The 24,902-nt window shown below is 33.4% G+C and overlaps 2 protein-coding genes across 2 annotated transcripts; one reads left to right on the forward strand and one right to left on the reverse strand.

Moving 5' to 3' along the window:
* The first annotated feature begins 1,053 nt into the window (after positions 1-1,053).
* LOC117317068 (sialin-like) lies at positions 1,054-15,126 on the forward strand. Its single transcript, XM_033871855.1, has 11 exons — positions 1,054-1,211; positions 2,536-2,729; positions 6,079-6,312; positions 6,991-7,078; positions 9,162-9,257; positions 10,051-10,178; positions 10,518-10,667; positions 11,188-11,320; positions 11,847-12,002; positions 13,166-13,251; positions 13,972-15,126. Exons 1-11 carry the CDS (start codon positions 1,130-1,132, stop codon positions 14,182-14,184), a joined length of 1,560 nt encoding a protein of 519 aa, XP_033727746.1. The 5' UTR covers positions 1,054-1,129; the 3' UTR covers positions 14,185-15,126.
* A 1,064-nt stretch (positions 15,127-16,190) lies between these two features.
* On the reverse strand, positions 16,191-24,663 carry LOC117317069 (sialin-like). The gene is made up of 11 exons (XM_033871856.1): positions 24,242-24,663; positions 23,144-23,340; positions 21,492-21,725; positions 21,126-21,213; positions 20,157-20,252; positions 19,762-19,889; positions 19,247-19,396; positions 18,528-18,660; positions 17,916-18,071; positions 17,074-17,159; positions 16,191-16,404 (listed from the first exon to the last, which is right to left on the reverse strand). Exons 1-11 carry the CDS (start codon positions 24,300-24,302, stop codon positions 16,207-16,209), a joined length of 1,527 nt encoding a protein of 508 aa, XP_033727747.1. The 5' UTR covers positions 24,303-24,663; the 3' UTR covers positions 16,191-16,206.
* Between the last annotated feature and the right edge of the window lie 239 nt (positions 24,664-24,902).

Genomic DNA, 24,902 nt, shown 5'->3' on the forward strand with positions numbered 1-24,902 from the left:
AATTAAAGTCGTTTAAAAGTTATCTTAACTCACATTTAAATGATCTGACTTACCTCATTCTATTTATCTATCATAAATACACAAAGTTGCACAACATGTATCCATATCTATATCCAAGATCAGTGATTATTAGCCTCTTTTGTCGTTTAAGCGTAGGTCCCATTTGTATATACCGCCATACTTGTTTTGATTGTGACCTCTCGAAGTTATTTCCGGTTTATCCAAATTTGGAGTTGAAATAGACGAAACAAACGAAACGTTGTGAAAATATTACGTTACACTTTCCGTTTTATTTGTATTCCGTATTTTATAATAACCGGAACAGCAAAGTTGTTTTAGTGACCCAATATTTAACACAGTAGGTTGCAAGTGAATTATTGTGGATATAATTATATTTAAGAAGTGTCCATCAACAGTTTGTGCATAAATGGATTGATACTTCATCAACAAGTAAGCGTACACATATTTGTTAACATGAATTATTGCTTTAGATGGTTTATGACACTTTTTTGTCGCGCCCCAGAATCAGGGCGCTGGCAGCTACAAGAAAAACACGCTGAGGGGATATGAGGTCGCAATATCCACCAATGTAATCAGGTGGAATAAGACCTCATATAAGTATAGGAGTAACTACACGCATGTGGCAAAAATGGGATGCCGTCTTTGATTGAACATAGCTTTTGATAGGACGTCGCACAACATGTGTCATATATATTTGTTTGTTTATTTATAGTATCAGATTATGGTGATGTTTAACAGTAGATAGCAAATATTTGATGAATACGTCACCAATTTTAAAGCTACTTATCCGGGAAAAGCAACTGTCAAATTGTACAATTAAATTACTATTAAACATAATCCTTTTCCATACACTTTGTAGCCTGTGATATGTGTTGTATATAATGTGTCCAATTTTATAAGTATATAGTGATGCGAAATAAGTATATATTCATTTACAACAATTTACGGACAGGGTGTCTTTAAACTTGTAGATAACATACATGCATTGTTCTATTTACATACATTATGCGCATCGAAGATGTATACAATGGATCTCCACAACGATGTGAAAACAATGTTTTAAGTATGAAATATTTTACTGCTAGAACATTTAACAAAGAGTGAAAAAATGTCTTCCATAAATCGGGACGACGAAAAGGACAGTTTACTGCACAAAACGGCAGCATACAGGAAGGATAACGTACATAGAGGTAGATATAATACACATATGACATTTTAATGAGGTCGACACATGGTTATATCAACCCAAGAAAAAACAAATAACCGAAAACGAAGTGCACAATGGTGAATATTGTACATTGTTTAATGTATATGGTACGCCGTATAATAACAGATCGATAATACATATAAGTGTAGTATTTTACTTTGACATGAAATGTTCACAGTTAAGTAAAGGTAATGCTGTGGTATCATATGATGACAATATAAAGTATGATACAATGTAAAACAATATGTAGGAATATCTATTAATACGGATTAACCAACATGCCAGGAATCCCCGTGCTCGGTATACAATCAGTGTAATAATGTTAAAGAACTAAATAAAACTGGTAAATTTATCCATTTAGCTTTTAGAAAAAGGGCAGAAAAGGTTAATAGTTAAATATTATTTTGTTAAACTAATGTTATGGATAAGCTTACAATATTATGTTGAACACTCTCCGACCATGTAACTGTTTTATTGTATACCTATGCATTTCCATGTTGTTATTTTCACTGCTATAGAACATACACATACAATATGTTTACAATGTTGATATATGAGGTGAACATACAATCTTCCTAATGTTAGCCCTGCGTGGTGATTTCTAATGATATCCGTAAAATCATTATCTAAAGCCGGTAGTATATTTACATAGATATCTGTACTTATCTAAATAGTTCAGCAGAGGTCACACATACATGTATATGTATACTTAATGTATTTGCATATGATGATATGATTGTGTGTAACGTCATATACACTAGATTGGTAAAAGTCCTTAACAAAAGTGTTCTTATATTCCGATTCAGATAATCATTTTACTGTAGTATAAACGGAATTTTTTCGATTGTTTAACATACATTTGTAATTTCTTTAAAATAAAATGTTGATAATAATTTTATTGATGTTTAAACGATAGCGTTTCGATGGTGTAACTAAACTTCAAAAACAAAATGTTATAATTAATTTTTCTTTGTTTTCATGGTAAATACTCAAATGTGATTGGTCGAAAAATTCTGAAATATTTTAATAACTAATCTTTGGCGCGTTATCTAGTTAAGGCGCGGTAAGGTAGTCGGGAGCCAAACAAACTTGTCCATATACTATATCAATGTACGTTCAGATAAGAATTTAAAAAAAATACTTTTACATGATTTTTTTTATGATTTATCGTTGTGCTAAAGTAAAAAAATATATAAAATCATCCACCAGCATGTAATTAAGTCTTATATATCAATACATGACTTTCATTTTTCAACTCATTTTTTTTTCAAATTGTATGTGAATATTGCATTTGCTTTTGATTTCAGGATATGGCGCGCGACACACTTTCACAATATTGTCCTTTATAGGATACTTTAATCTATATACCCTTCGGTTTAACCTCAGTGTTGCTATAGTTACCATGGCAAATCATACAGATATCAAGACCGACCAAAATAAAACAGACAGTGATGTGTGTCCGGGGCCGAGTACAAACAGCACAAAAACAACAAACAGTCAGGTATGCGTACCTCTTTTCTTTTCGTGTGTTGATTTTAATCTCTGTAATAAAATATCAGACGTCGGGCGACAAACGCTCAATACGACCTCAAAGGCAAGTCAATACTTTTTTTCTGCTTGAGTATTAATTTATGTAATTGCAACAGCTAAATGTGTCCTCGAATACTGATTACGTAAGGGACTCGTACAAATAACAAATCACTTTTTTATGTTGAACGTTTAAGAATGTAAATAAATCGTCAAAGTGGTTCTTCAACTTAATGTATACATTTATTAATTTATACAACTGATGGAAGCTAGGAAAACTTATCACTTTTTATAATGGCCATAAAACAATTTTGTAGTCACACACAACATTGCAGTGTCTACTGCAGAATGTGTATAAGGCATCGTTGTACGAAATGCAGCACGTGCTAACAATTTCCAACTGAGACATCCGTGAAATATCAACCCTTTTGGTCTAGCCACTCAACTGTAGTTAAATTAAATAATTTGTATGTGCATGATTAATTATACTTACTACTAATTAATTTCAACTACATGTATATACTAAACATTGACTATGTTTGTAGCTATAGTACTTAGTATGAGTGGATGTGTTGTATGTGTTCTTGTGTTATCGTGTTATAATTTCATTCAAATGAGTTACCTCCCCTTATACAGTTATTGTTATCATTTGTGTATATGTTTATAAAATTTCATTTCACATATCATAATTATCATATAATGAATATTGATTTGTAAAACTTGTTCGACCTATAGAGAGAATGTATATAGGCTTTGCCTGTTTTTCAATCCAATTGACTTTTCCATCTGTCAATAAAATTTGTTGAAATGAAAAAAAAAAATGAAATGAAAATATCAACCCCGTGAATTAAACGATTGAACCGTATGTAAAAACTGTGCCAATAGCATTGCTGATCACTGATTGCGAATAGGGATCAATAATAACAATTAGGACAACAATTACTCGTGTCGACGAATATGGTTATTTCAACAGATTGGATGATTAAAAAAAATGCAGATATGTTTTCCCCTGTAACACAGATGTTCGACTCTCCTGTCAAACATTACAAAACTGGTACATAATGTACATACTTTATGAATGCATCATAAGTTACTTGGACAGATTGCTGCCACGCATGATGAAATAGGGAATTTCTATAACGTACGGGCTATCACTTACATTAAGTGACCGGTTGATAGTCCTCTTGGTGTGTTCCCTGAACGCCTACATATTTAGAACAATAGGCAGAGACATCAAAGGGAGGGTAATTATAGTCTGTTTCATACATGTTCTATATTTACCTAGATATTGTACCTGTAGAAATCATTTGACAACTAAAGAAAACCAAAACACAATTAAAATTAAGCATATCAATTTTAAAAATTCTATAATATAGTATTAATCACATTGATATAGATAAGTTATACAAAAATTAAGAACATTAGAATTCTAAAAGTTAATATATCTTTTCATAATTTGAAAACAACATTATCAGAATCTTTATTATAAATTGAGAACTACAATTATACACGTTAATGTAAATTTACACATTTTGATAGGAATAACATCATTAGAATCTTAATTATATAGATCACTAGAAATGTACATGTATGCTAATTTAAAGATACACAGTTTGAAATATCACTATTATAATCATAGAATATTACATGTTAATATAATATCACATATTTTGATAGGACTATTATAATCTTACATTATGTTTATATCTTATAATGTTATACAACGGACCAAAGTGAAATCAATGAATATACACAGAAAACTGTAACAGGCATGCAAATACATGTATACATGTACACAGTTGGAACAAATCTACAAATTTATTATCAGAGTGTAGTAAAATACAAATACGATAAAGCACTGTCCATGTTACATCAGTACAACCTAAGTGAAGAAATTCGGAGGCTGCGTCGGTGTAGGATATTATATGGTTCTCCAGTCTCTGTTTCTGAAGGACAAGGCGAGTGTCAATGTTTCTGTATTTCCTGGGTCGGGGTCCAGCGCGACATTGAAATATAGTTATCTCATTAGTAGCCTGGCTGTATGTCCTTGAATGTCCGTATAATTGTGAAGGTGTTAGGATGTGTATGGTGTACAATCTTTTTGAGTTTCCCGTGCCAGGCTTCTAAGTGGTTGGTCGTCCTTCAGGTCCGTCGTTGTCGTAGTGGTTCCCAACTGTCTCCCTCTATCCACTGGTCAACAACGTAGTCTGTGAATGGCGTAACGTCAATGTGTAGGTCAGCTTCCTGGATGTCCTCTTACGTCTTCTACTTGGTGTAGTGGTACAAGTGGCAATACAGCTGCGCGGCTAACCAGTCTCCTATAGTGTCGTCGTTGCATCATTGGGTGAAATGGAAAAGCATCCCTTGATGTTGGTCCCCGGGAAGACGGTGAATAGGTCTGTCCTGATGTTGATGGTGTACATCTGTCTCATAACCTATTCCTAATAAAGTTAAAGTCTAACTGAGTATTAGCCAAAGATGGTAATAACGGTATGAGTGCAAATAGTGGAATGATAGTCCTGATGATAATTTTGAAGTTTATATAGATACAAATATCCAAGTGTCACGCCATCCGTAGCCTGGGTTACATTAACACAGCTCATCATTTTTACTGATCTCAGTAAAGTGAGCGGTTTTTACTTAACAACATCATTACCTTCAGTTATCAGATATCAGGTATCAGAGAGGCGTTCAAATGAGAAAAAAGAACATTTTGATTATAACTTGTATTAAGGAAAAAAGCAAAGTATTTGATATAATTTTTAGTTTGATGAAATTGATAGAATTATCAAAAGGTATTTTATGATATCAATTTCATTGAATTATTAATAAATATTAATTTCAATGAATTATCAATTAATATCAATTTCAACGAATTATTTATAATACTAATTTGATAATTATTGATATTTAATAATTTGATCATTATTAAATTGTTTAAATAAGTATTGACAATTATCATGTGCATAGTTAATTCTAATTTATTGTATTTTTGTGGCAGTATATTCATTGAATTCTATACCGTAATAGTTGCATCAACTACACTTTCTGTCCTACTTTGGTGAATCTCCGTATTACCTACGTTCAATAGCTAGACCGTGCAAAGATTAATTGGTCTTAGAAATACGTATTTTATTTAAAGTTTGCTGGTTTATCAGAAGTACTAGGGGAACTTTTGAACATACCTGTTCACAAAATAGTTTACGCTGTATGAACCTAACATTAGGAAGGAAATATTGTAAAATAACTGACTGTTATCACTTAACTGATTGTTGTTTTCATTTTTTACAAACGAGGCAAACAAGTTATGTATATTTATTTAGGCCGTGGAGTTCGACTGGGATGAAAGCACACAAGGAATTATTCTCAGCTCATTTTTTTACGGTTACGTCGCAACACAAATACTAGGAGGATATTTGGCGACAAAGTTTGGAGGAAAACGTATTTTTGGATATGGAGTCTTAGTCACTGCTGTCCTATCCCTAGTGACCCCTGTTGTTGCTAGGGTCGGTACATGGGCATTAATTACTGTTAGGATTATTGAAGGATTAGCAGAGGTAAGTGTAGCATAGGTATATTTTATACACTAGATAGCAGATAAATAAAAAAAAGCGAAATACTAACAGGTAAACTTTAAATCGATAAGTTGTGGACAATGTATAAACATGTCGATATATAAAATATATTCATCCCATTACAACTACGACAGGAAATTCAAATCTTGACCGTCAAATCACCAACATATAGTGCATAATATGATACATTGCGCTAATAATTTGATATATAACATAGTAACACAATTAACGAAGGAAGACAACTTTATGACTCGTGCCCTGATCGGGCCTCGAACTCACGATCTACGCCAGCTAATCGCCTAGAAATACTCGAAACACGGCACCACATACACATTCTAAAAAAGAAAAAAGAACATTTCAATGCCGCGGTATATACATATTGGTATTAATATATATATTGTACAAGGAAACAATTACAAAAGTACCAGTATCGCTCAGGAAATGTAAGTGTTAAAATATTGTTGTCAAATTCTTACTGAAGAATGTATGTTGATGAAGCACACACAATTTCATTTTATAAATGATTAATAAAGCAAGTTTTTTTTTTTTGTATTCGTACTTCTATTCTATTTACTTATTCTGATAAATGATCTTAAGTAGTATTCAGATACAAAACTAGTACATTTGAAAGATTATCTGTATTTTTTAATGATACTTTAGGGACTGACATTTCCAGCTATTTCGACAATGCAAGGGAAATGGACGCCAAAGATGGAGCGAACCACTTTACCGATTATTGCAAGCTCAGGTAAAACGTATTCTACATGGATGATTTCCACATGTGTGTCGGTACAAATATTTTGTTAAAGAAGATGATTCGAATAGTCTATTATCAATTGATTATCACGAGTAATCTAAGATAATACTTGACGTCATATTATTGTGACGTCACATGCTGTGCAACATTTAATGAACACTCGCGATTGAGAGCTTACTCCAACCAAAATATCGTGCTCTCCGAAACGACTGATGGGCTTATATGCGCGGTCTATCAAGGTGAGTATAATCAAATTATGTTATCAAGTAAATTATTTATATTTAGGTCTAAATTTGTAAAACCGTGAATTTAAAAAAAGATAGTGTCAAAGACTAATAGGCAAGCAAGCGGTGCCACGTCATTATTGTAGACATGTGAATGACGACAGTTTATCGTCCAATTCGTCTACTCCATGTTTAAGTAACATTACATCATGTTGTAAATGGTGAAGGGAATGTATATATATGCATTAAATTGTCAACTTTGTTATAATTCAAGACAATCTAAAATATAGAGGTTCGCAGGCAAATCAAAACATTAGCGCCCTAGCAGTACCCAAAAAGCGATATAATGAAAGCCTATAAGAAGTTGTCATGTTGATGACTTTTCTTGTTATGTAATCACAATATATATTGTTCTATCGACCATCACAATATATATTGTTCTATCGACCATCACAATATATATTGTTCTATCGACCATCACAATATATATTGTTCTATCGACCATCAATATATATATTGTTCTATCGACCATCACAATATATATTGTTCTATCGACCATCAAAATATATATTGTTCTATCGACCATCACAATATATATTGTTCTATCGACCATCAATATATGTTGTTCTATTGACCATCACAATATATATTGCTCTATCGACTATCACAATGTATATTGTTCTATTGACCATCACAATATATATCGTTCTATCGACCATCACAATATATATTGTTCTATCGACTATCACAATATATTTGGGGGTATCGACCCTAACCCTTTTTATATTGTTCTATCGACTATCAAAAATATATTGGTTTTTATCGACCATCAAAATATTTTAAAATTGTTCTGTCGACCATCACAATATATAAATTTTTCTATCGACCCTACAATATAATTTTTATTTTTTCTGTCGACCATTTACACTATAATTGTTTCATCCGACCATCCCCAAATTTCATTTTTTTTCGACCATCAATATATATATTTTTTCCCGGGCGGCCCCACAAATATTTGTTCATTTGACCAATTTTTATTTGTTCTATCGAACCCCCTCACAAAATTTTTATTGTTCTATCGACCATCAAAATATACATTTCTATCGACCATAAAATATATGTTGTTCTATTGACCATCAAATTTTATTGTTCTATCGACCAATCAATATATGGGTTTATGACCACACAATATATTGTTCTATCGACCATCACAATATATATTGTTCTATCGACCATCAAAATATACATTGTTCTATCGACCATCACAATATATATTGTTCTATCGACCATCAAAATATACATTGTTCTATCGACCATCAATATATGTTGTTCTATTGACCATCACAATATATATTGTTCTATCGACCATCAAAATATACATTGTTCTATCGATCATCAATATATGTTGTTCTATCGACCATCACAATATATACAGTTTCTATCGACCATCACAATATATATTGTTCTATCGACCATCACAATATATATTGTTCTATCGACCATCACAATATATACAGTTTCATCGACCATCAAAATATATATTGTTCTATCGACCATCACAATATATACAGTTTCATCGACCATCAAAATATATATTGTTCTATCGACCATCAAATTATATATTGTTCTCTCGACAATTATTCTCCTCGACATAAATGTAAGAACACTACTAATATCCACGTGAAATAAAAATGAAAATATCGAAGTTGTAAAAACTCAAACGATAGTTTACATTGATGCAGCAGACCTACATAACGTACAGCCGTCATTTAGTCTGTGACATATGAGAGCTGTGTGACATGACGTCTGTCACATATAAACAGTCTACTGATTGAGATTGTATATTGTAGGGGCTACATTTGGCAGTGTTGTCGTTCTATCAGTTACCGGGTACCTATGTGACAGTGACTTCCTGGGAGGATGGCCCTCAGTTTTCTACATATTTGGTAATAGATACGGTCACACAGTTCGTCTGTGGTAAAATGATCGCATAGCCAGCTCGTATACTGGCTATCATGGAAACATGTTTATGTTTTTATTTGTTTGAATAACATTTATATTGAAGTTAAAACCAAAGCAAAATTAGGCGTTATTTTGGTATAAAGCATTCACTTCATGTCCCATATTTTGATTTAGATTACATTGCCTTAATATATAGATTTACAGTAGAGGAGAATGTATGAAAAGACACCCTCCTATATACATAAAACCCATAATATAGTATATAGTACGATAACTTTTAGTTAAAAATGCGAAAGAACAGCTACTGATGAAAAACATCTGTTGTTTTTAAGTACATTTTCGACATTTCCTAACAAAGCATCGCCTGTTTTAATTGATATGAGTATATAATACGCGATAAAAATAGGTATGAAACTTTCCTTTACCTTGAATACTGTTTTAAATCGGGAGGTAATTATTTCAGGTACAAAGATAATGACTTCGCGGAAAACAAACGTTAATATCTCCTTTATTGAGTTGATGGTAGTAAAAATTAAAACAATGAAAAGTATTTTTTTAAATTGATGAATTTACCTTGAGAGTCATTTTCCTGTAAATTGGACATATATATCGTAGATACTATGACTTCAACATGTATGCTAATTTTAAATGTTGAAATGTAATCGTTATATTATAACTCATTAAGTTCCATGCACCGTCAATTCATCAAATACAATTTTGTAATCAAATGTTATGATATACCATTAATACTTATTTTGTTGATTGCTGTTTTTTTAGGCGGAGCAGCGGTGGTATGGTTCGTATTTTGGCAGTTTCTTGTATTTGAAACACCTTCTGATCACACAAGGATATCGGCGGCCGAGAGACTGTACATTGAGAGTACGGCTTCTGTAAAGAAAGCGAAGGTAATACATTACGAGGACAATAAACGTCACTGTACAGAATATACTTCGTTTTGACTGTGTAGGATATCAAATTGATGTACTGTAGAAAATGGACTCGCATTTTCACTGCAGTTGAAATGTTTATTCCACTCAATATATGCACCAATATATGTCAGTGTGCAAAATATGCTTCATCTCAACAGTGTATAGTAAAGATGTCAGGTACTGGAGAAATTCACAGCAGTTGAAATGTGTATTCAACTCAATAAAGGCATTTCATCATATTGTTATAATCGCAATTATAATAGCAAATACACAGGCATCAAGCACGAGGTTGTAATCTTGTTCTGTCACTTGTAGAACTACCCGACTCCCTGGAAAGCGATTCTTTCTTCGTCTGCAATGTGGGCCATAATCCTGACGAACCTCCTGCAGGGCTGGGGAAATTACATCACATATACGACACTGCCAACATATATGAATAAAATACAGAAGTTTGATATTAAACAAGTGAGTCTTTTTCTAATAGTACCACAAGAAATTAAATAATGGAGGTAGTTGACTTTCAGCTTAATTTCAGCATCACTGACTAGTACTATGTGGACAAAACAGCTGTATGGTGTCTTTAACATCACTGACATGTAAAAGAAGGACGGAACAGCTGTATGGTGTCTTTAACATCACTGACATGTAAAAGAAGGACAAATAGCTGTATGATGTCCCTTACATCACTGATGAGTACTAGAACGACAAAACAGCTGTATGATATCCCTAACATCACTGATGAGTCCTAGAACGACAAAACAGCCCTAGGGTTAGCATCTTGTGTGGCTATTGTACAATTATCAATAGTTTGTAGGGTTTCTGATTATTTTTTTATAAGTAGCTTGTTTTCTCGAAAAACATGACTTATGACTAAAGTATCCATCGTCTCGGAATTTCTTTCACATAAAGCTATTTTTTAAATAGGAAAAACGTAAATATTTCATATAATAAGTAATCAAGAAGTTGTTTAATCGCTTATTTCTAGGATGGATTATTGATGTCCTTGCCTACGCTTATGACATTGCTAACAAGTGTAATAGGGAGTCACTTTGCGGATTTCCTGAGGAGTAGACGATATCTTTCGACGACCGTTGTCCGTAAAATGTTCAGCACTTTAGGTAAGCTCTTGATCATTAAGTGTCATCAGTAAATGTTATATTCAATATCTTTTATCTTCGTTTCGGTGATTGCAGCGGACGCACTGTATGACGTAATAGCATTATTACGACGCAGACATGATAAATGATATACTAGGAATATATATAGCCCTTGATTAAAAGAGAAATCGCATCTGCAGTTTGTGCTCGTGATTAAGATCTTCTTTACATTCTTTTCCAAATTCGTTGAAACATCATACCCGATTTCTTTCTTATTAATACCTCATAACGCCCCCCCCCCCCCCCCCCTCCCCCCTTTTTTTATCTTAGCATGCCAGTAAACCACTAATATCGGTAAATGTTTCATTAAGTAGTTCTGTACATATGATTCAAGTCAAAGCCAAGCGAAATGTTATACCAGAGTATTCATGGAGATTAATATGTTAACGTCTTATAACCCCCCCCCGCACCCCCCCCCCCCCCCCCCCCCCCAAAAAAAAAGAAAGATGTAAACAAAAGACTGGAACTAATCTGTACTTGTTTACAGGTTTAGTAGCGGCTTCACTGTGTCTACCATTTATATCACTGGCCGGATGTGAACACGTGTATGTCGTCGCATTAATCGTCATCGGGAACGGAATGTTAGGATTTCTACAAGTTGGTTTGACCGTTAACCTTTTTGATATAGGTTATAACTATTCCGGTAGGTGACATCATAGTGGATTGTTTTTGTGGTTGAGGTGGAAACTTATACTGTACGACAACTCTATATTGAAAACCATTAACATGGATTTTAGGTTATGCATGTCTGATGTTATTTTTAAAAATGCCATCGCTTTCCGTTTGAATTTTGTTATAGTTTAATATTTTTTTTTATGAAAAATACCATTCAACTAATTAATGTTATTCTGATAATGAGGATCTGCTGGTATCAAGTTTCGTTTCGGATATCGGCTGGAACAAAATATCTTAATGCAGTTTCATTTCTAACTTAAATTTAGGACGGCAAAAATAACGTGACAGCGGCAAGTAAAAATTTAAAAAAAAAATGGCTCAGGGAAGATCTATCTAACTATCCATGCCTAGGGAAATCATTCCAGAGTATTGTATCGTCTCTCTTCCTAGTGGAATTATTCCAGAGTGTGGTATAGTCTCTCTTTCTAGTGGAATTATTCCAGAGTGTGGTATAGTCTCTCTGCCTAGTGGAATTATTCCAGAGTATGGTATAGTCTCTCTTCCTAGTGGAATTATTCCAGAGTATGGTATAGTCTCTCTGTCAAGTGGAATTATTCCAGAGTATGGTATAGTCTCTCTTTCTAGTGGAATTATTCTAGAGTATGCAGAGTTTGTTATAGTATCCGAGTCGATTACAAAGCACTTAGTTAATATGTAAAACAAATGACATACATCTATCAATCTCTGTTTATTGGAAATAAAGAATATCTATCTCTGATTTTCTAATCGGTAAATCAACCATCCAATGGTGTAGTCAGCATACTTTCTCAATAATAACGCGTTCTACTGGTTATCATGATAAGGTGTCTATTTATACATCTGAACATATACATCGAGTCCAACATAGATATATCAAATAGTTTAACTATGTTTATTCCACTTACGTTGACGGAATATATATTTCCAACTGTAACAGTATATAGTTTGTAAATAGTTATTGATGTTAGGGAACGTTTCGTTTTAAACATGTATATCCCACTTACAATGTACGTTGACGGAACATATTTCCGACTTTAACACTGTATAGTCTGGAGATATTTATTGGTATTATGGGATGTTTGCCCTAACCATATTGCATTATCGATTTTGAGGTGGTTCGCCTGTTACAATAGTTACACGTTGTGTTTATAGGTATATTGATGGGTTTAGCTAACTTTTCCTCAAACATACCTGGAGTTATCGCCCCTTACTTTGTTGGACTAATGACAAATAACAATGTAAGTAAATCGACGTCCCTATTGAACTTTAGATGATGGAATCTATTCAACATGGCTGTAATACATTATTTCTCTTACCTAAATTTATTGATTGAATTTGCGCAAATCACTGTGTAGTTCTGATAATTTTTAACTTGTAATCAGACAAAAATACGCATAGAACAAAATACACAAGGATGATAATGCGCATAAAAAACGTCAAAATAAGAATTCGTTATAAAAATGAAATGTTTCATTTAACGATCAACATACAAAACAAGAAATTCAGAAAGAAACAAGTAAACAATGCAAATCAGACAAAGAGGTGATACTATGTTTTATTCTTTAACGTTTTATTTACGTTACTATGTCAATATGAATCTTCCAATGCGATAACTTAATCTAAGATTTATCTCAAAACAGTATTTAACATTTTGATCATATGTGAATGTTTCGTACATAGGATGGAATGTTTCTCATTATTTTAGTATGCATACAATTATATTGAAACATTTCGTATATGGGAAGAAGTATTTCTTATCAGTTGAAATGTACATAGATATATACATGTAACTATTAATGTAACCTGCCTTAGGATATTCTCTATTATACCTCTCATGCTAGCATATGTAATTTCTGTTTTCAAATTCGCGATCGTATTGTTTATTTCTTTCATTTTGATTGTTAAGTTTTGTGTTTGAGCTAGCTAAACGTTTATTTTACATCACTTTGTATGAGCAGGAGACAATGGATCGATGGCAGACAATTTTCTATGTGTCGATGGGAGCTTACATCGCAGCGACGATCATATTTCTGCTATTCGCTAAAGGTGAAGAGGAACCATGGAACAAGCCTCCGGAAGACACAAGTGAAACTAACATCACTATCAAACAATCTTCTGTCACTGGGAACGCTTCACATAAAATACAATATGCGGACACGTTTGGCTTTTAACAGTGTCTCTTTTCGTAATGCTTGAATGACTCATTATATTGTGGAGCATTACTTGTTGCTAAGCATGTGGGAAACGTGTTACAATATGACAAAGAACAGTGTAAGAAAGAAATATTTGCTAATAATTTACAGAAATAAGAATATCATGTTCGACAGGATAAAAATTATGAATCACACAATCTTGAAAGTTTGTAGGAGAAAATCTCATGTAACTAGTAAGTGGCCTCAAGATTTGTTTTTACCAATTTTTAATCTTGGTTACCTATGATGTATACACTAAGTATGAACTCTATGTATACACTACAATGTACATAACACACGTATCTTACATAAATAGTAATTTATATTAATTGATGGTATGATAGTCAACGTACGTTATAGAAAGCAAATAGCAGGTCATTGAATATCTACATCATTGATGTAACTTAATTGATATTACGAGTGTCATAGAAATCAAGGTGCGATTGATTATAAAACATATCAGGAAACTGTATTTGTGTAGCTTTTTCATTTCTTAGAATGAACGTTACTGACAGCGTATTCCCAACATACGATAAGTGTATCGTGCAGTGATCATAATAACAAACTGATCGTCTATATTATTTATACATACATAGCCTTTCAGTAAGGTTGATACAAGGTTACAATAGCATGAGAATATATATCAAACAATGAAATCAACACGAAACCATTACTGTAAACGTACATATTTTAGCGTTTAGCAATGAATAATTATTATTGCGCTAGACTTACTTTCTTGACATTGATTTCTACAGCTAACTCACTAAAGCTCGTGTCTTTTGTAACTTTTAAAAAGTAACTTGCTCGTGTGAAATAAATTCCATATCAAACAACAACTCGTTGTGTAACCTTTATTTATACATGTTTCCAATTATGACTAAACTATGGTCTACAAACTTCTAGCTATGTCGCTTTGTTTATTAATATAGATACAGAAGTGTAGTGTGTAATGTTTGATACTAATTCATACAGGTGTGAGCTACAGCAGAGTAGAATTAGGTCTGGATCAAATAATGTCGTCCGACAGTAAAGTTGTGTTCCTAACCATGCAGTAATGAAAAGGGGTATCGAGTATCGCAAATGTGATTGATTTATTAAAGAAAATTTTCATTTTTAGTATAAAAAAGATTATATTTCTAGGATTACAATTGTTTTTTATATCTGTCAAGATGAAAAGGGAGTTCAAGAATAAATGTTATCACCATCACAGTACAAAAATCTAAAATTATGCAATTACTATACATGATTCTAAGAAAGAAAGAATGAAATTGCATAAAGTGTGAAAAAAACAAGATTTCAACTTCACTTCCATATCGACTGAGGTATGATTTCTGAGGCTGATACCATCGATTCCGGAAATGCGTCTTTCAGTAAAGTGTTATGTTATGTATACATTGGTGAATTATAGCTTCTGTTCAATGAGAATTAAACTGTGATTAATTAAATACTGGATAATCCGAGAGAATGTCCAAATTTTAGTTTTGCGTTTAATATGTTTTTGCTTCCGCATTCATTCTTTCTTAAAATCACATACCATTGGCAATAATGCTGTGATTGTTTTAATTGTCCTGTATGTGTATCACCTTCTCACCTGTAGCCGCCCATCAAGGTACTTATGGCTTAAGGTACCAAAATGTATTACTTCTTGGACAGCTATAGGTGATCCTTCTGATTATTATACAAAGATGACATAGATAATATCACAGTTGTTTTTCAAACTTTGCAATAAGATCCTATTGTATGTGTATGAAACGTGTCAGTTACTCCGAGTTACATGTAGAATCAAGTTCAATTTTGAAGAAAATTGTGATATAGATTTAGTATAAAGCGTTACTTGATTAAAGTTTGCGTATTTGAAAGACGACAGACGGTCGGATAGCCTAATGAAGAGCCACACACCACAGCATATGCTAATCCGTCCTTCGTGCAGGTGAGCTCAAAACGAATTTATATACATGCACGAATTAAAAAGAAAAACGACGGAACGTTTTTTAAAAATATTTAATGACAAGATTCCCTCTCGCATATGTCATCACTGGCCATTGTACCAGGGGTTTGTACATTGATTTCGCCCTTCTCACATGGTAGTTTATTCCAATCTTCCTCAGTACCTTTTGCAAACAGGAGGAAAACTAAAGTCCCTGCCACATAGAACCCCATAGATACATAGAAAACAGTCCGCCATTGGTTCATAGTTTCCTGAAAAACAAAAAGAAACAAATTCTCGCAAATATATATACTGACTGATCGGCGATCGATTGATTGGTTATTGACTGATAGAGATCGATCTATTGGTTATTGATTGATTGGCTATCGATTGATTGGTTATTGACTGATTGGCGATCGATCTATTGGTTATTGGCTGATAGGGGATCGATCTATTGGTTATTGGCTGATAGGGGATCGATCTATTGGTTATTGGCTGATAGGGGATCGATATATTGGTTATTGACTGATTGGCGATCGATTGATTGGCTATTTACTGATCGGCGATCGATCTATTGGTTATTGACTGATTGGCTATCGATTGATTGGTTATTGACTGATCGGCGATCGATTGATTGGTTATTAAATGGCTCTTGTGCTTCTTCGTATCTTAAATAAACATATTTAGTTCAATTAAATTTTGTTTTCGTTCTATTGTGCAAAAGTGTAAATAAATGCAGAAATGAAATATCTCCTATAGAATACAAACAATGTAGATGGCCTACATTGACAAAAATATGTCGAAAGTGGGATATTTATACGCTTAAAATGTTGGTTCGTTGAAATTGGCATGATTACAACAAAAGTGATTAGTTCAAATTAATATAACTTGTGTAGCAATATAGATATAGATAGATTCAAGCATAGTTAATACATACTTACATTGTTGTTTGTAAGAACTCCAACAAAATAAGGGGATATAACTCCGGCTATATTCGAGGAAAAATTTATCAATCCCATTGTTACACCTGAAAGATAAAAATAATAAATGTTGTGAATCATTTTCTTGTTGGTCACTGTATGTACCAATAGATTTATATGTACGGGATCTCAGGGTCAGGTACAAATGTGCGAGCTTTTAATCAAATCGAGATTTTGAGTGCTATTGTTAATGTCGCATACTAACGCATGCTCATTGATCTGCTTTTCCTATGAAAGTATAAACACCAAATAAAACCCACTGCTGGTTATAATATATGAATCAATGTTACGTGTTAATTAATCAAATGACGCTCGTCATTACGTATTTGTGAATATTACATTGATATCTCACTTTCAAATTAACAATAAGAAAAAAACATAACAAATCGATCAAATAAACAGTATTCACGGCTACGTAGACTCGTTTATATGACGGAAATTATTAATCACCGTTATATATACTTAATAACGTTAAGCATTCCTTGCGCATGAGTTCTCGTTGTTTTCGTGTGATAACACAAAGACTATTGTTGTGTGTATTCTTGTTGGGCTCACCAAGAAAGTTTGTAGCCACAAAATAATTCGAAAATTCCAAATCACGAAAGTTCTCGCGAACATTTCTTATTATACAGTTTATAGAAATGAAGTTATTAGATTGCTAAGATAGTCATCCACAAATACTGAAAAAAATCCATGCAAGTTTATGTGAAATAACAGGAAAACAAAACCAACCGATCTCACTATGGAGTATCAAAAATGGAACTCAGAGTACAAATATTGTTCAAATTAATTGCGATACTGACCAGAGAAATTGAAGCCGATATCCATGAAGTTCACCCAAAATCCGGCTCCACAAAATCCAAGCATACCATTTCCAACAACGATCAGAGTGACAATTATCACGTGATCACATCCAGCCAATGGAATAAAAGGAAGGCACAACGCAGCCGGAAGTAGACCTGTTAAAACCATTAAAACTACTATTCACTTAACTTAAACGTGATATACAGGGTAGCGTCAAACTTCGGGTACTTCAAGTCAGATTGCAGAGCTTACAGATGCTTTTGAGAAAATAATTGAATATTTGAAAATGAAATGCAACTAATGCATATGCCGTTATTGAGATAAATACACCAATGAGGTAGTATATTAGCACTTGAACGACCAAAATACTGAACTTCGTGTTCTCAATTAATGTTAACCCAGGATAAATCATTGAGGCACACCTGTGTGGTTTTTACCTCTCTTGAACATTTGGTTTCTTTCGAAATACTTATTAGTGAGTATATATCGAGTGGACAACAAGGTCAAGTAGACCAATTGTTGGATAAACAATCGTCACATAAATACCTGTTCTTGATTTCAATGAACTTATTTAATTGCCAAATACGTTTCATAACATGAAATATACCTACTGATAGTTGAAAACAATTTCCGCACAGCAATCGTGGAGAGGATTTTGCGACGTCGCAAGATGTCTGCCAGCCAACTACCAACTACGTTTGTTAACACTATCACTAGGTTTGGAATGGCCAGCAACAACCCATCCTGAAAATCAGCAGATACTGCTAGTATCATCGTCAATAAAATTCGTCATATAGTTATATCTGTTAATATGTGATGGCAAACCTAACACATCGACGACACACTTATCAGAGAATGATATAGGTTAAAAATGTTTTTATTTATATATTTGGTATGAGAATCATATTTAAAAAGTGTTTTGACTTAGAATAAGTAATGAGGGCATATTTACTTTTAATACCTCAATATCAGACAGCAAACAAATTGTATGGGCTTCATTTTATATAGAGCCTAGCACTGCATTCTTCTTCGTCAAGAAAGTTGATAAAGATAATGCAATGTATTTCAAACGAAATGCAAATTAAGGATGTAACGATGGCTACAATTTCTAATATTAGAATATGAAATACGTTTTTGATTATTTTGTTTTAAAGATAAAGCACGAATATATGACATAGCAGTTTGATATTATCTTTACTTATATTAAGATATACATTGTAATATGAAATGTTTGTTTGGTTTTTTTTAATGATTTATAAGAAAGGTCAGTAAATACATTTATAGCATTAAACATTTTTTTATAATCCTTTCGGTTGTAAAGTTCGCTTACCTGCGTGATATCAAATTTTTGTATTTTATTCATGTAAGTTGGTAATACTGTGGTTGTAACATAGGCACCCCATGACTGGCAAAACACTGTTATCATGATAGCCCATATGGCTGATGAAGTCAGAATACTTTTCCAAGGGGTAGGATAATTCTGCCAAACCAACAGAGAATACCGACATAGTAACGGAATTGCAATCAAATCGAAAAAAATAAGGGTAAAGGTATCGATTAAACGAAGGCAAAAAACGATCAATACTATAGATTTGCATGAAGGCACATGAAAAAGAAGGGGAAAAACCTAAATTAAATTGTATCCATTGATCTCTTTATTTGATATTTCTTTTTAATTTGTAATTTATTTTTTTCAGAAAGCAAAATTGATATTAGCATCTGCGATATAAACATGTTTCCTCATTTCTGCATAGGTTTGTACAGCTACACATTTGTGAATATCACGTTTATATATGAATTTAGCAATTTATGCCAAGTATTAAATTTAAAACTGCAAGAATGTACCTTCAGTTCTCTCTGTCCAGCTGTACTCTCAATATAGTTTCTCTCTCTCAGTGAAATTCGTGGATGACTGGCAGGCGATTCGTAAATCAGAAAATGCCAAAACACAAACCATAAACAACCGATGCCACCTTCAGAAACACAAAAATTATCTATTTAGTTTGCAAATAAAAATAAAATCATTTAAATGCCATCAATTTATTGAAGTGAGGGAGAATATTACGTGTATCCTTCTAGATATTGTATACTAGACAAAACCATACATAGATGAAATTCTTCTGCCGGGCCTGATAGTCATATGACAATAATTGTGTCTATTTTTTCCACACTTATCAGTAAGTAACATACTGGACAGTGCTTGGACATTTTCTTTCTCGCAAGACCACAAACAATCTCACCAAAGATATAAAAACTAGCCGGCCATCCATCAAGGAAGTGTGAATCACAGAGAAAGCCTGATATCGGTAAGACGATAACATTTCCTAGCGACGCTCCTGAAACACAAAATATTTACATATTCATGTATATATAATGACAGGGTGTAAGATAACTATACATGTATATGGCAACATTGATAATCTATTATCTACTATAACAACAGTCGGGGAGCATATGTTTACACTTTGAATTGAGTGTATAGCCCTGCTGACATTTTCCCCGTCACCTGTAGGTTTACTGGTCAAAATTGGATGGACATGATTATCAGAACGATATCAAACTATTTATCATCTAGGACACAAATCAGTCTGTGGAGCTAAGATTACACACGATGGACATTCACCTGTATAGCTGATGTCATCTCCGGTATAAAGAAAGCTACACCTTCCGGACCATACGGTCTTATTATCATAGTGGTTTTAATCAGTGCTCTGATTTCATCGTTTTTTTTCGGAATTACGGTTAAACTTACATGTCAATATTGTCCTGTGTTTTTGTTTAACATAAAATGAACATAAACACATGAATGGATAACATTACAATTCACCACGTTAAGTCGAAATGTCCACACATAACTATAAGAAAACACGATAGTTCCAAACTGCCTTAACGAAGAATGTAGTCATTGTACCAACTGATCATTGATTAAAGATTAGTTGGTATGGCAATATAATTTAAGTATGATGTTTTCTCGTATCTTCAATGGTAAGCCGTTAACATGTATCTCGGAGTTAAAGAACAAGAAGAAAGCATTTGATGTTTTTATTATTATTATTCATTATACGTTTTTGAGTACAATGTATAAATTCATATATTAAGTCCTCCCTAATGGGACGTTATACAGTGACAAACAAACGTTGTTAATATATCATTTTAATGAGAAAGCATTGACAAATAAATTCACGAGTATTCTGCACATCAAAACTTACCAGAACTAGCTATAACAATGAGTAAAGTTCTTTCCATTTCTGGTGACCATTTCCCCTGCATAGCAGCTATGGCGGGAAATGTTATACCCTAAAGATGTAAAAATGTTGTTAACTCTCTGGGATAGATGGTGTCAAAGATTAGTCATTTGCCTACAAGGTCCATGGCATTTGACCATTTGCCCTTGACAAGAATAAAGTGCTATATAAATTACCACAAAACAGTTATTACAAATATAGCCGAAAACACCTTATAGCTGTGCGATCAAACTTAATCGTAAACGTCTATCATATTTTTATCATCAAAATTACTGTCATTACCTTTTAAAACGAATTAGCTAATGGTATATACTATTAAATTAAACCTACCGATACAAGCCCCTCTATCACCCTGGTGATGATAAGCGCCCATGTACCGATCTTAGCAACCACTGGAGTTAGTAAGGTCAGTATAGACATGATCAATATGCTGCATCCAAAAAGGTGCTTCCCTCCATATCTTTCTGATAACATCCCTCCTGGAATCTGTGTGGCGACGTACCCATAGAAAAATGAGCTCAATATCATTCCTTGGGTCGCCTCGTCCCAGTCAAACTCGACAGCCTACAGTTATAGAACATTATTATATATTACAAATATATATAAACAACAGAAAATACCCACGTGATAAAAAACCGTGATTTCAATGACGGCAAAATATGAGGTAAAAAGATGGATTTTCGGGGAGATACTTGTACATGTACAGGAGAACAAAACAAGAACCTGTATCATTGAAACTATTATGATGCTGAAGCATCAAATCTGTACTCCAAAAAGCTTCATCTAAACTCACTCAAACCTAAAATAGTAGTGAAAGTAAAGTTTGAACATCGGAAATAAAAACACATCTGAACTCTTTCCATTATTTCTTTAAATCATCGAAAAAATAATAATTAAGCAATCAGATTTATCACAAAAAAAAAAAGTATTTAAGTTTGAGCTGAAAATTTTAGTATGAGAAGAGTTCGATAAATACGATCCAAAGTGTTCCGGGACAGCACGCGTCAACTGGTGACAACGGAAACACGGGGCATATCAATAAGCACCGAATATATCTTACTTCATATCGCACAAGAAAATCGAATATTCCAAATGAGGATAATGTAGACGTTCAAACCTTCACTATTCATCACCAACTTTCATCTGTCGAGACTTTGCGTACAGATTTAACCAAGTCATTCCATATAGAATCAACAAAGGCAAGTATAAGTCGAAAGAATGGAAAATAAACAATTGAGAAATTATAATAATCACGCTCATCATCAAGCTTAGCTGTAAGCTGTCCCTGCTGGCTATGCTTTAAGGAAATATCTTGTTAAGCGGTTGTAGATAAAGGGTCTGCGTCTTGGTATTATTTTCCAAAGGGTTATCCGATAAATATGTATTTTTTTCATTTTTTATTGATCAATTTAATCAGTTGCTGTTTATCAGTTATGTCAAGATAACACATCGTCAATATACATACATTTGCTTTCGAAACTGAGAAATTGAATTGTTTTGTAAGGTAACAGTTACCTGTTCCTAGAAGTTATTCAACACCGTCAACTGTCAACTCGTATGAGAACAAAAACAGTCGGCCAAGAGAGGGAACAGTTTCCTCCTTTGGGTATGCTAAAAGTATGTAGGAATGTCTGGTCACCAAACTCAATGAAGATGCTGTCGATCAGAAATTCAATATGTTTTCTACAATATAGTTTCTGTGTATTTTCTATGTGTCATATGTTTGTCAATCAAATGATAAAAAAATCATTTCCCCCAGAACAATAATGTATTCAGTATTGCTACATGTCCCAATCCCATCACACAACAAACGTCAGTAAGAAATCATTCTATATGTTTTTCAATGGGACAGAAACCCGCGAACAACTATTTTTAACATTGCATACTGGTGGGTATATAATGTTAAGATGAGTGTTGGTATCAATTACAAATTATGTATGAAAATATTGGCTGTACAATATATGGTCATTATATCACCATACCTTGCCAGCTGCTTGATCGATCGTGGTGTTATTACCCGGATCTGGACACTCTCCGGAATAGGATACGTTTGGATTCGGGACGCTGTCAGTGTGGTTTGCCATGGCAACCATAGCGACACTAAGATTGTATCGAAGTGAATACAAGTTAAAATAACCGATAAAAGACAAAATTGTAAAGGTGTGTCTCGCTCCATACCCTTAAAAGAGAAAAGAACATGCATGAATAATTATGTCTGTTCTATACTGTAAACAGAAAACCAATTCACTTCTTCTTCAATAATAACTCAATCACACAAAAACATTACCTGTGCCTGCCCGATAGAGATACCTGATGGGGCAGCATTTAATCAGTTATGTAAAAATATATAGAATACATAATTATGTGTGCATTCCTCTCTTACCAAAATCGTTTTATAGCAACAAAAACGTCCATGACTAAAAACCAGAGAGAAAAATTGAGAGGCCAAAAGTCCGTGAAAACCCGTTGACGTCACACGAACGGCAATTACTAGTGTTCTGAACCATTTAAGTAATAAAACAAAAACTCATAAACTCAATATTTAAAAATTAACAATATACATTCCGACTCCGACAACTTTTCAAATTATAAAAAAACTGACCGTGCACTGTCACAGGCTAGCATGATCTATTTCACTTGTACGCTGTGACTACTGTACCCGCTTATATCATACAATTCACGTGCAATTCATTTTCCCTCATCAATATTCATGAGTTACCTTACACTTGTAAGAAACAGACATACATTTCCCGCTTTACTACAGATCATAGAACATTTCTATGATGTTTATGGATTTTGTACAAGTCAAGTGACTTTGATATCACAAAAGGTTAAGTGAAAAAATATAGTGATAGTGTCATAAAACTTGTATCTGTTAGGTGTTGTTACAATTATCATTAAATATATTCACAATATATCTTCATATCATTGTTTTGTTGTTTATTTCGATCAATACCATTATCATGTATTACACTGTACCCTGTAACTAATGAAACCAATGACGTCTTGTTGCTATTCACACTTGTGTATGGTGACATCTATGTGCTACAGTGTTAAATAAAACAGTCTAAAGGACTTACCTTTATGTACAGGGATTAGTTGAGTTTCATTGTTGTTCAGTAATTTACTTTTCTCGTCCATTACGTTACTTCCAGGTGATATAGATATGTCACGACAACACTTTTTCTAGGTATGTTAATCATTACATATTGTATACGATGACCTTCCTTTACTACCTCCTAATCAGCCTATTATCGGTAACTAGGGGTCATCCACGACAGGTCTTCACTGTATTCACTGACCATTTAAGGCGACAGTGTTAACATGATTTAAGTTACAGCAATTGTGAACTAAGATATGTAAACTTATATGTATCACTCCTATCGACCAAGATGGAGGGGATACGTATGGTGGGAGGAAACCGATGTACCCAGAGAAGACCTACGTGATCGGCAGCCTAGGGGAAGGCAAGCGTGTCATCACTGTGCCTACCGATCACCCTAAATCAGCATTATCTCTCAGTCCCAATATCAAAACAATACCTAGACAGTTAGTAGTGAGTAAGTAATGGTGATGTCGCGCTAGTATATAAGGTCTTATAACTTTAAATTTATCAAAATAATAAAACTTATATTTTCACTGCAAATTCTTATAATGTCACTGCTTATCGCTGCTGTGACAATAATCTTATATTTTGACTGCTTATCGCTGCAGTGAAAATATTTGTTTATTTATTTCACT

Source organism: Pecten maximus, chromosome 18 (genome assembly GCF_902652985.1).
Source record: "Pecten maximus chromosome 18, xPecMax1.1, whole genome shotgun sequence".
NCBI classification, from domain to species: domain Eukaryota; kingdom Metazoa; phylum Mollusca; class Bivalvia; order Pectinida; family Pectinidae; genus Pecten; species Pecten maximus.

Bases quoted from the DNA above. Each gene is read 5' to 3' on its own strand.
- LOC117317068 (XM_033871855.1), top strand. From the start codon at position 1,130: ATGTCTTCCATAAATCGGGACGACGAAAAGGACAGTTTACTGCACAAA. The intron at 2,730-6,078 runs GTATGCGTACCT...ATATTTATTTAG, and splicing joins CAAAAACAACAAACAGTCAG to GCCGTGGAGTTCGACTGGGA. The intron at 12,003-13,165 runs GTAGGTGACATC...TTGTGTTTATAG, and splicing joins TATAGGTTATAACTATTCCG to GTATATTGATGGGTTTAGCT.
- LOC117317069 (XM_033871856.1), bottom strand. From the start codon at position 24,302: ATGGACGAGAAAAGTAAATTACTGAACAACAATGAAACTCAACTAATC. The intron at 23,341-24,241 runs GTAAGTCCTTTA...TTCTCTTTTAAG, and splicing joins ACTAATCCCTGTACATAAAG to GGTATGGAGCGAGACACACC. The intron at 17,160-17,915 runs GTCAGTATCGCA...TTTATCTTTCAG, and splicing joins TATCGGCTTCAATTTCTCTG to GTGTAACAATGGGATTGATA.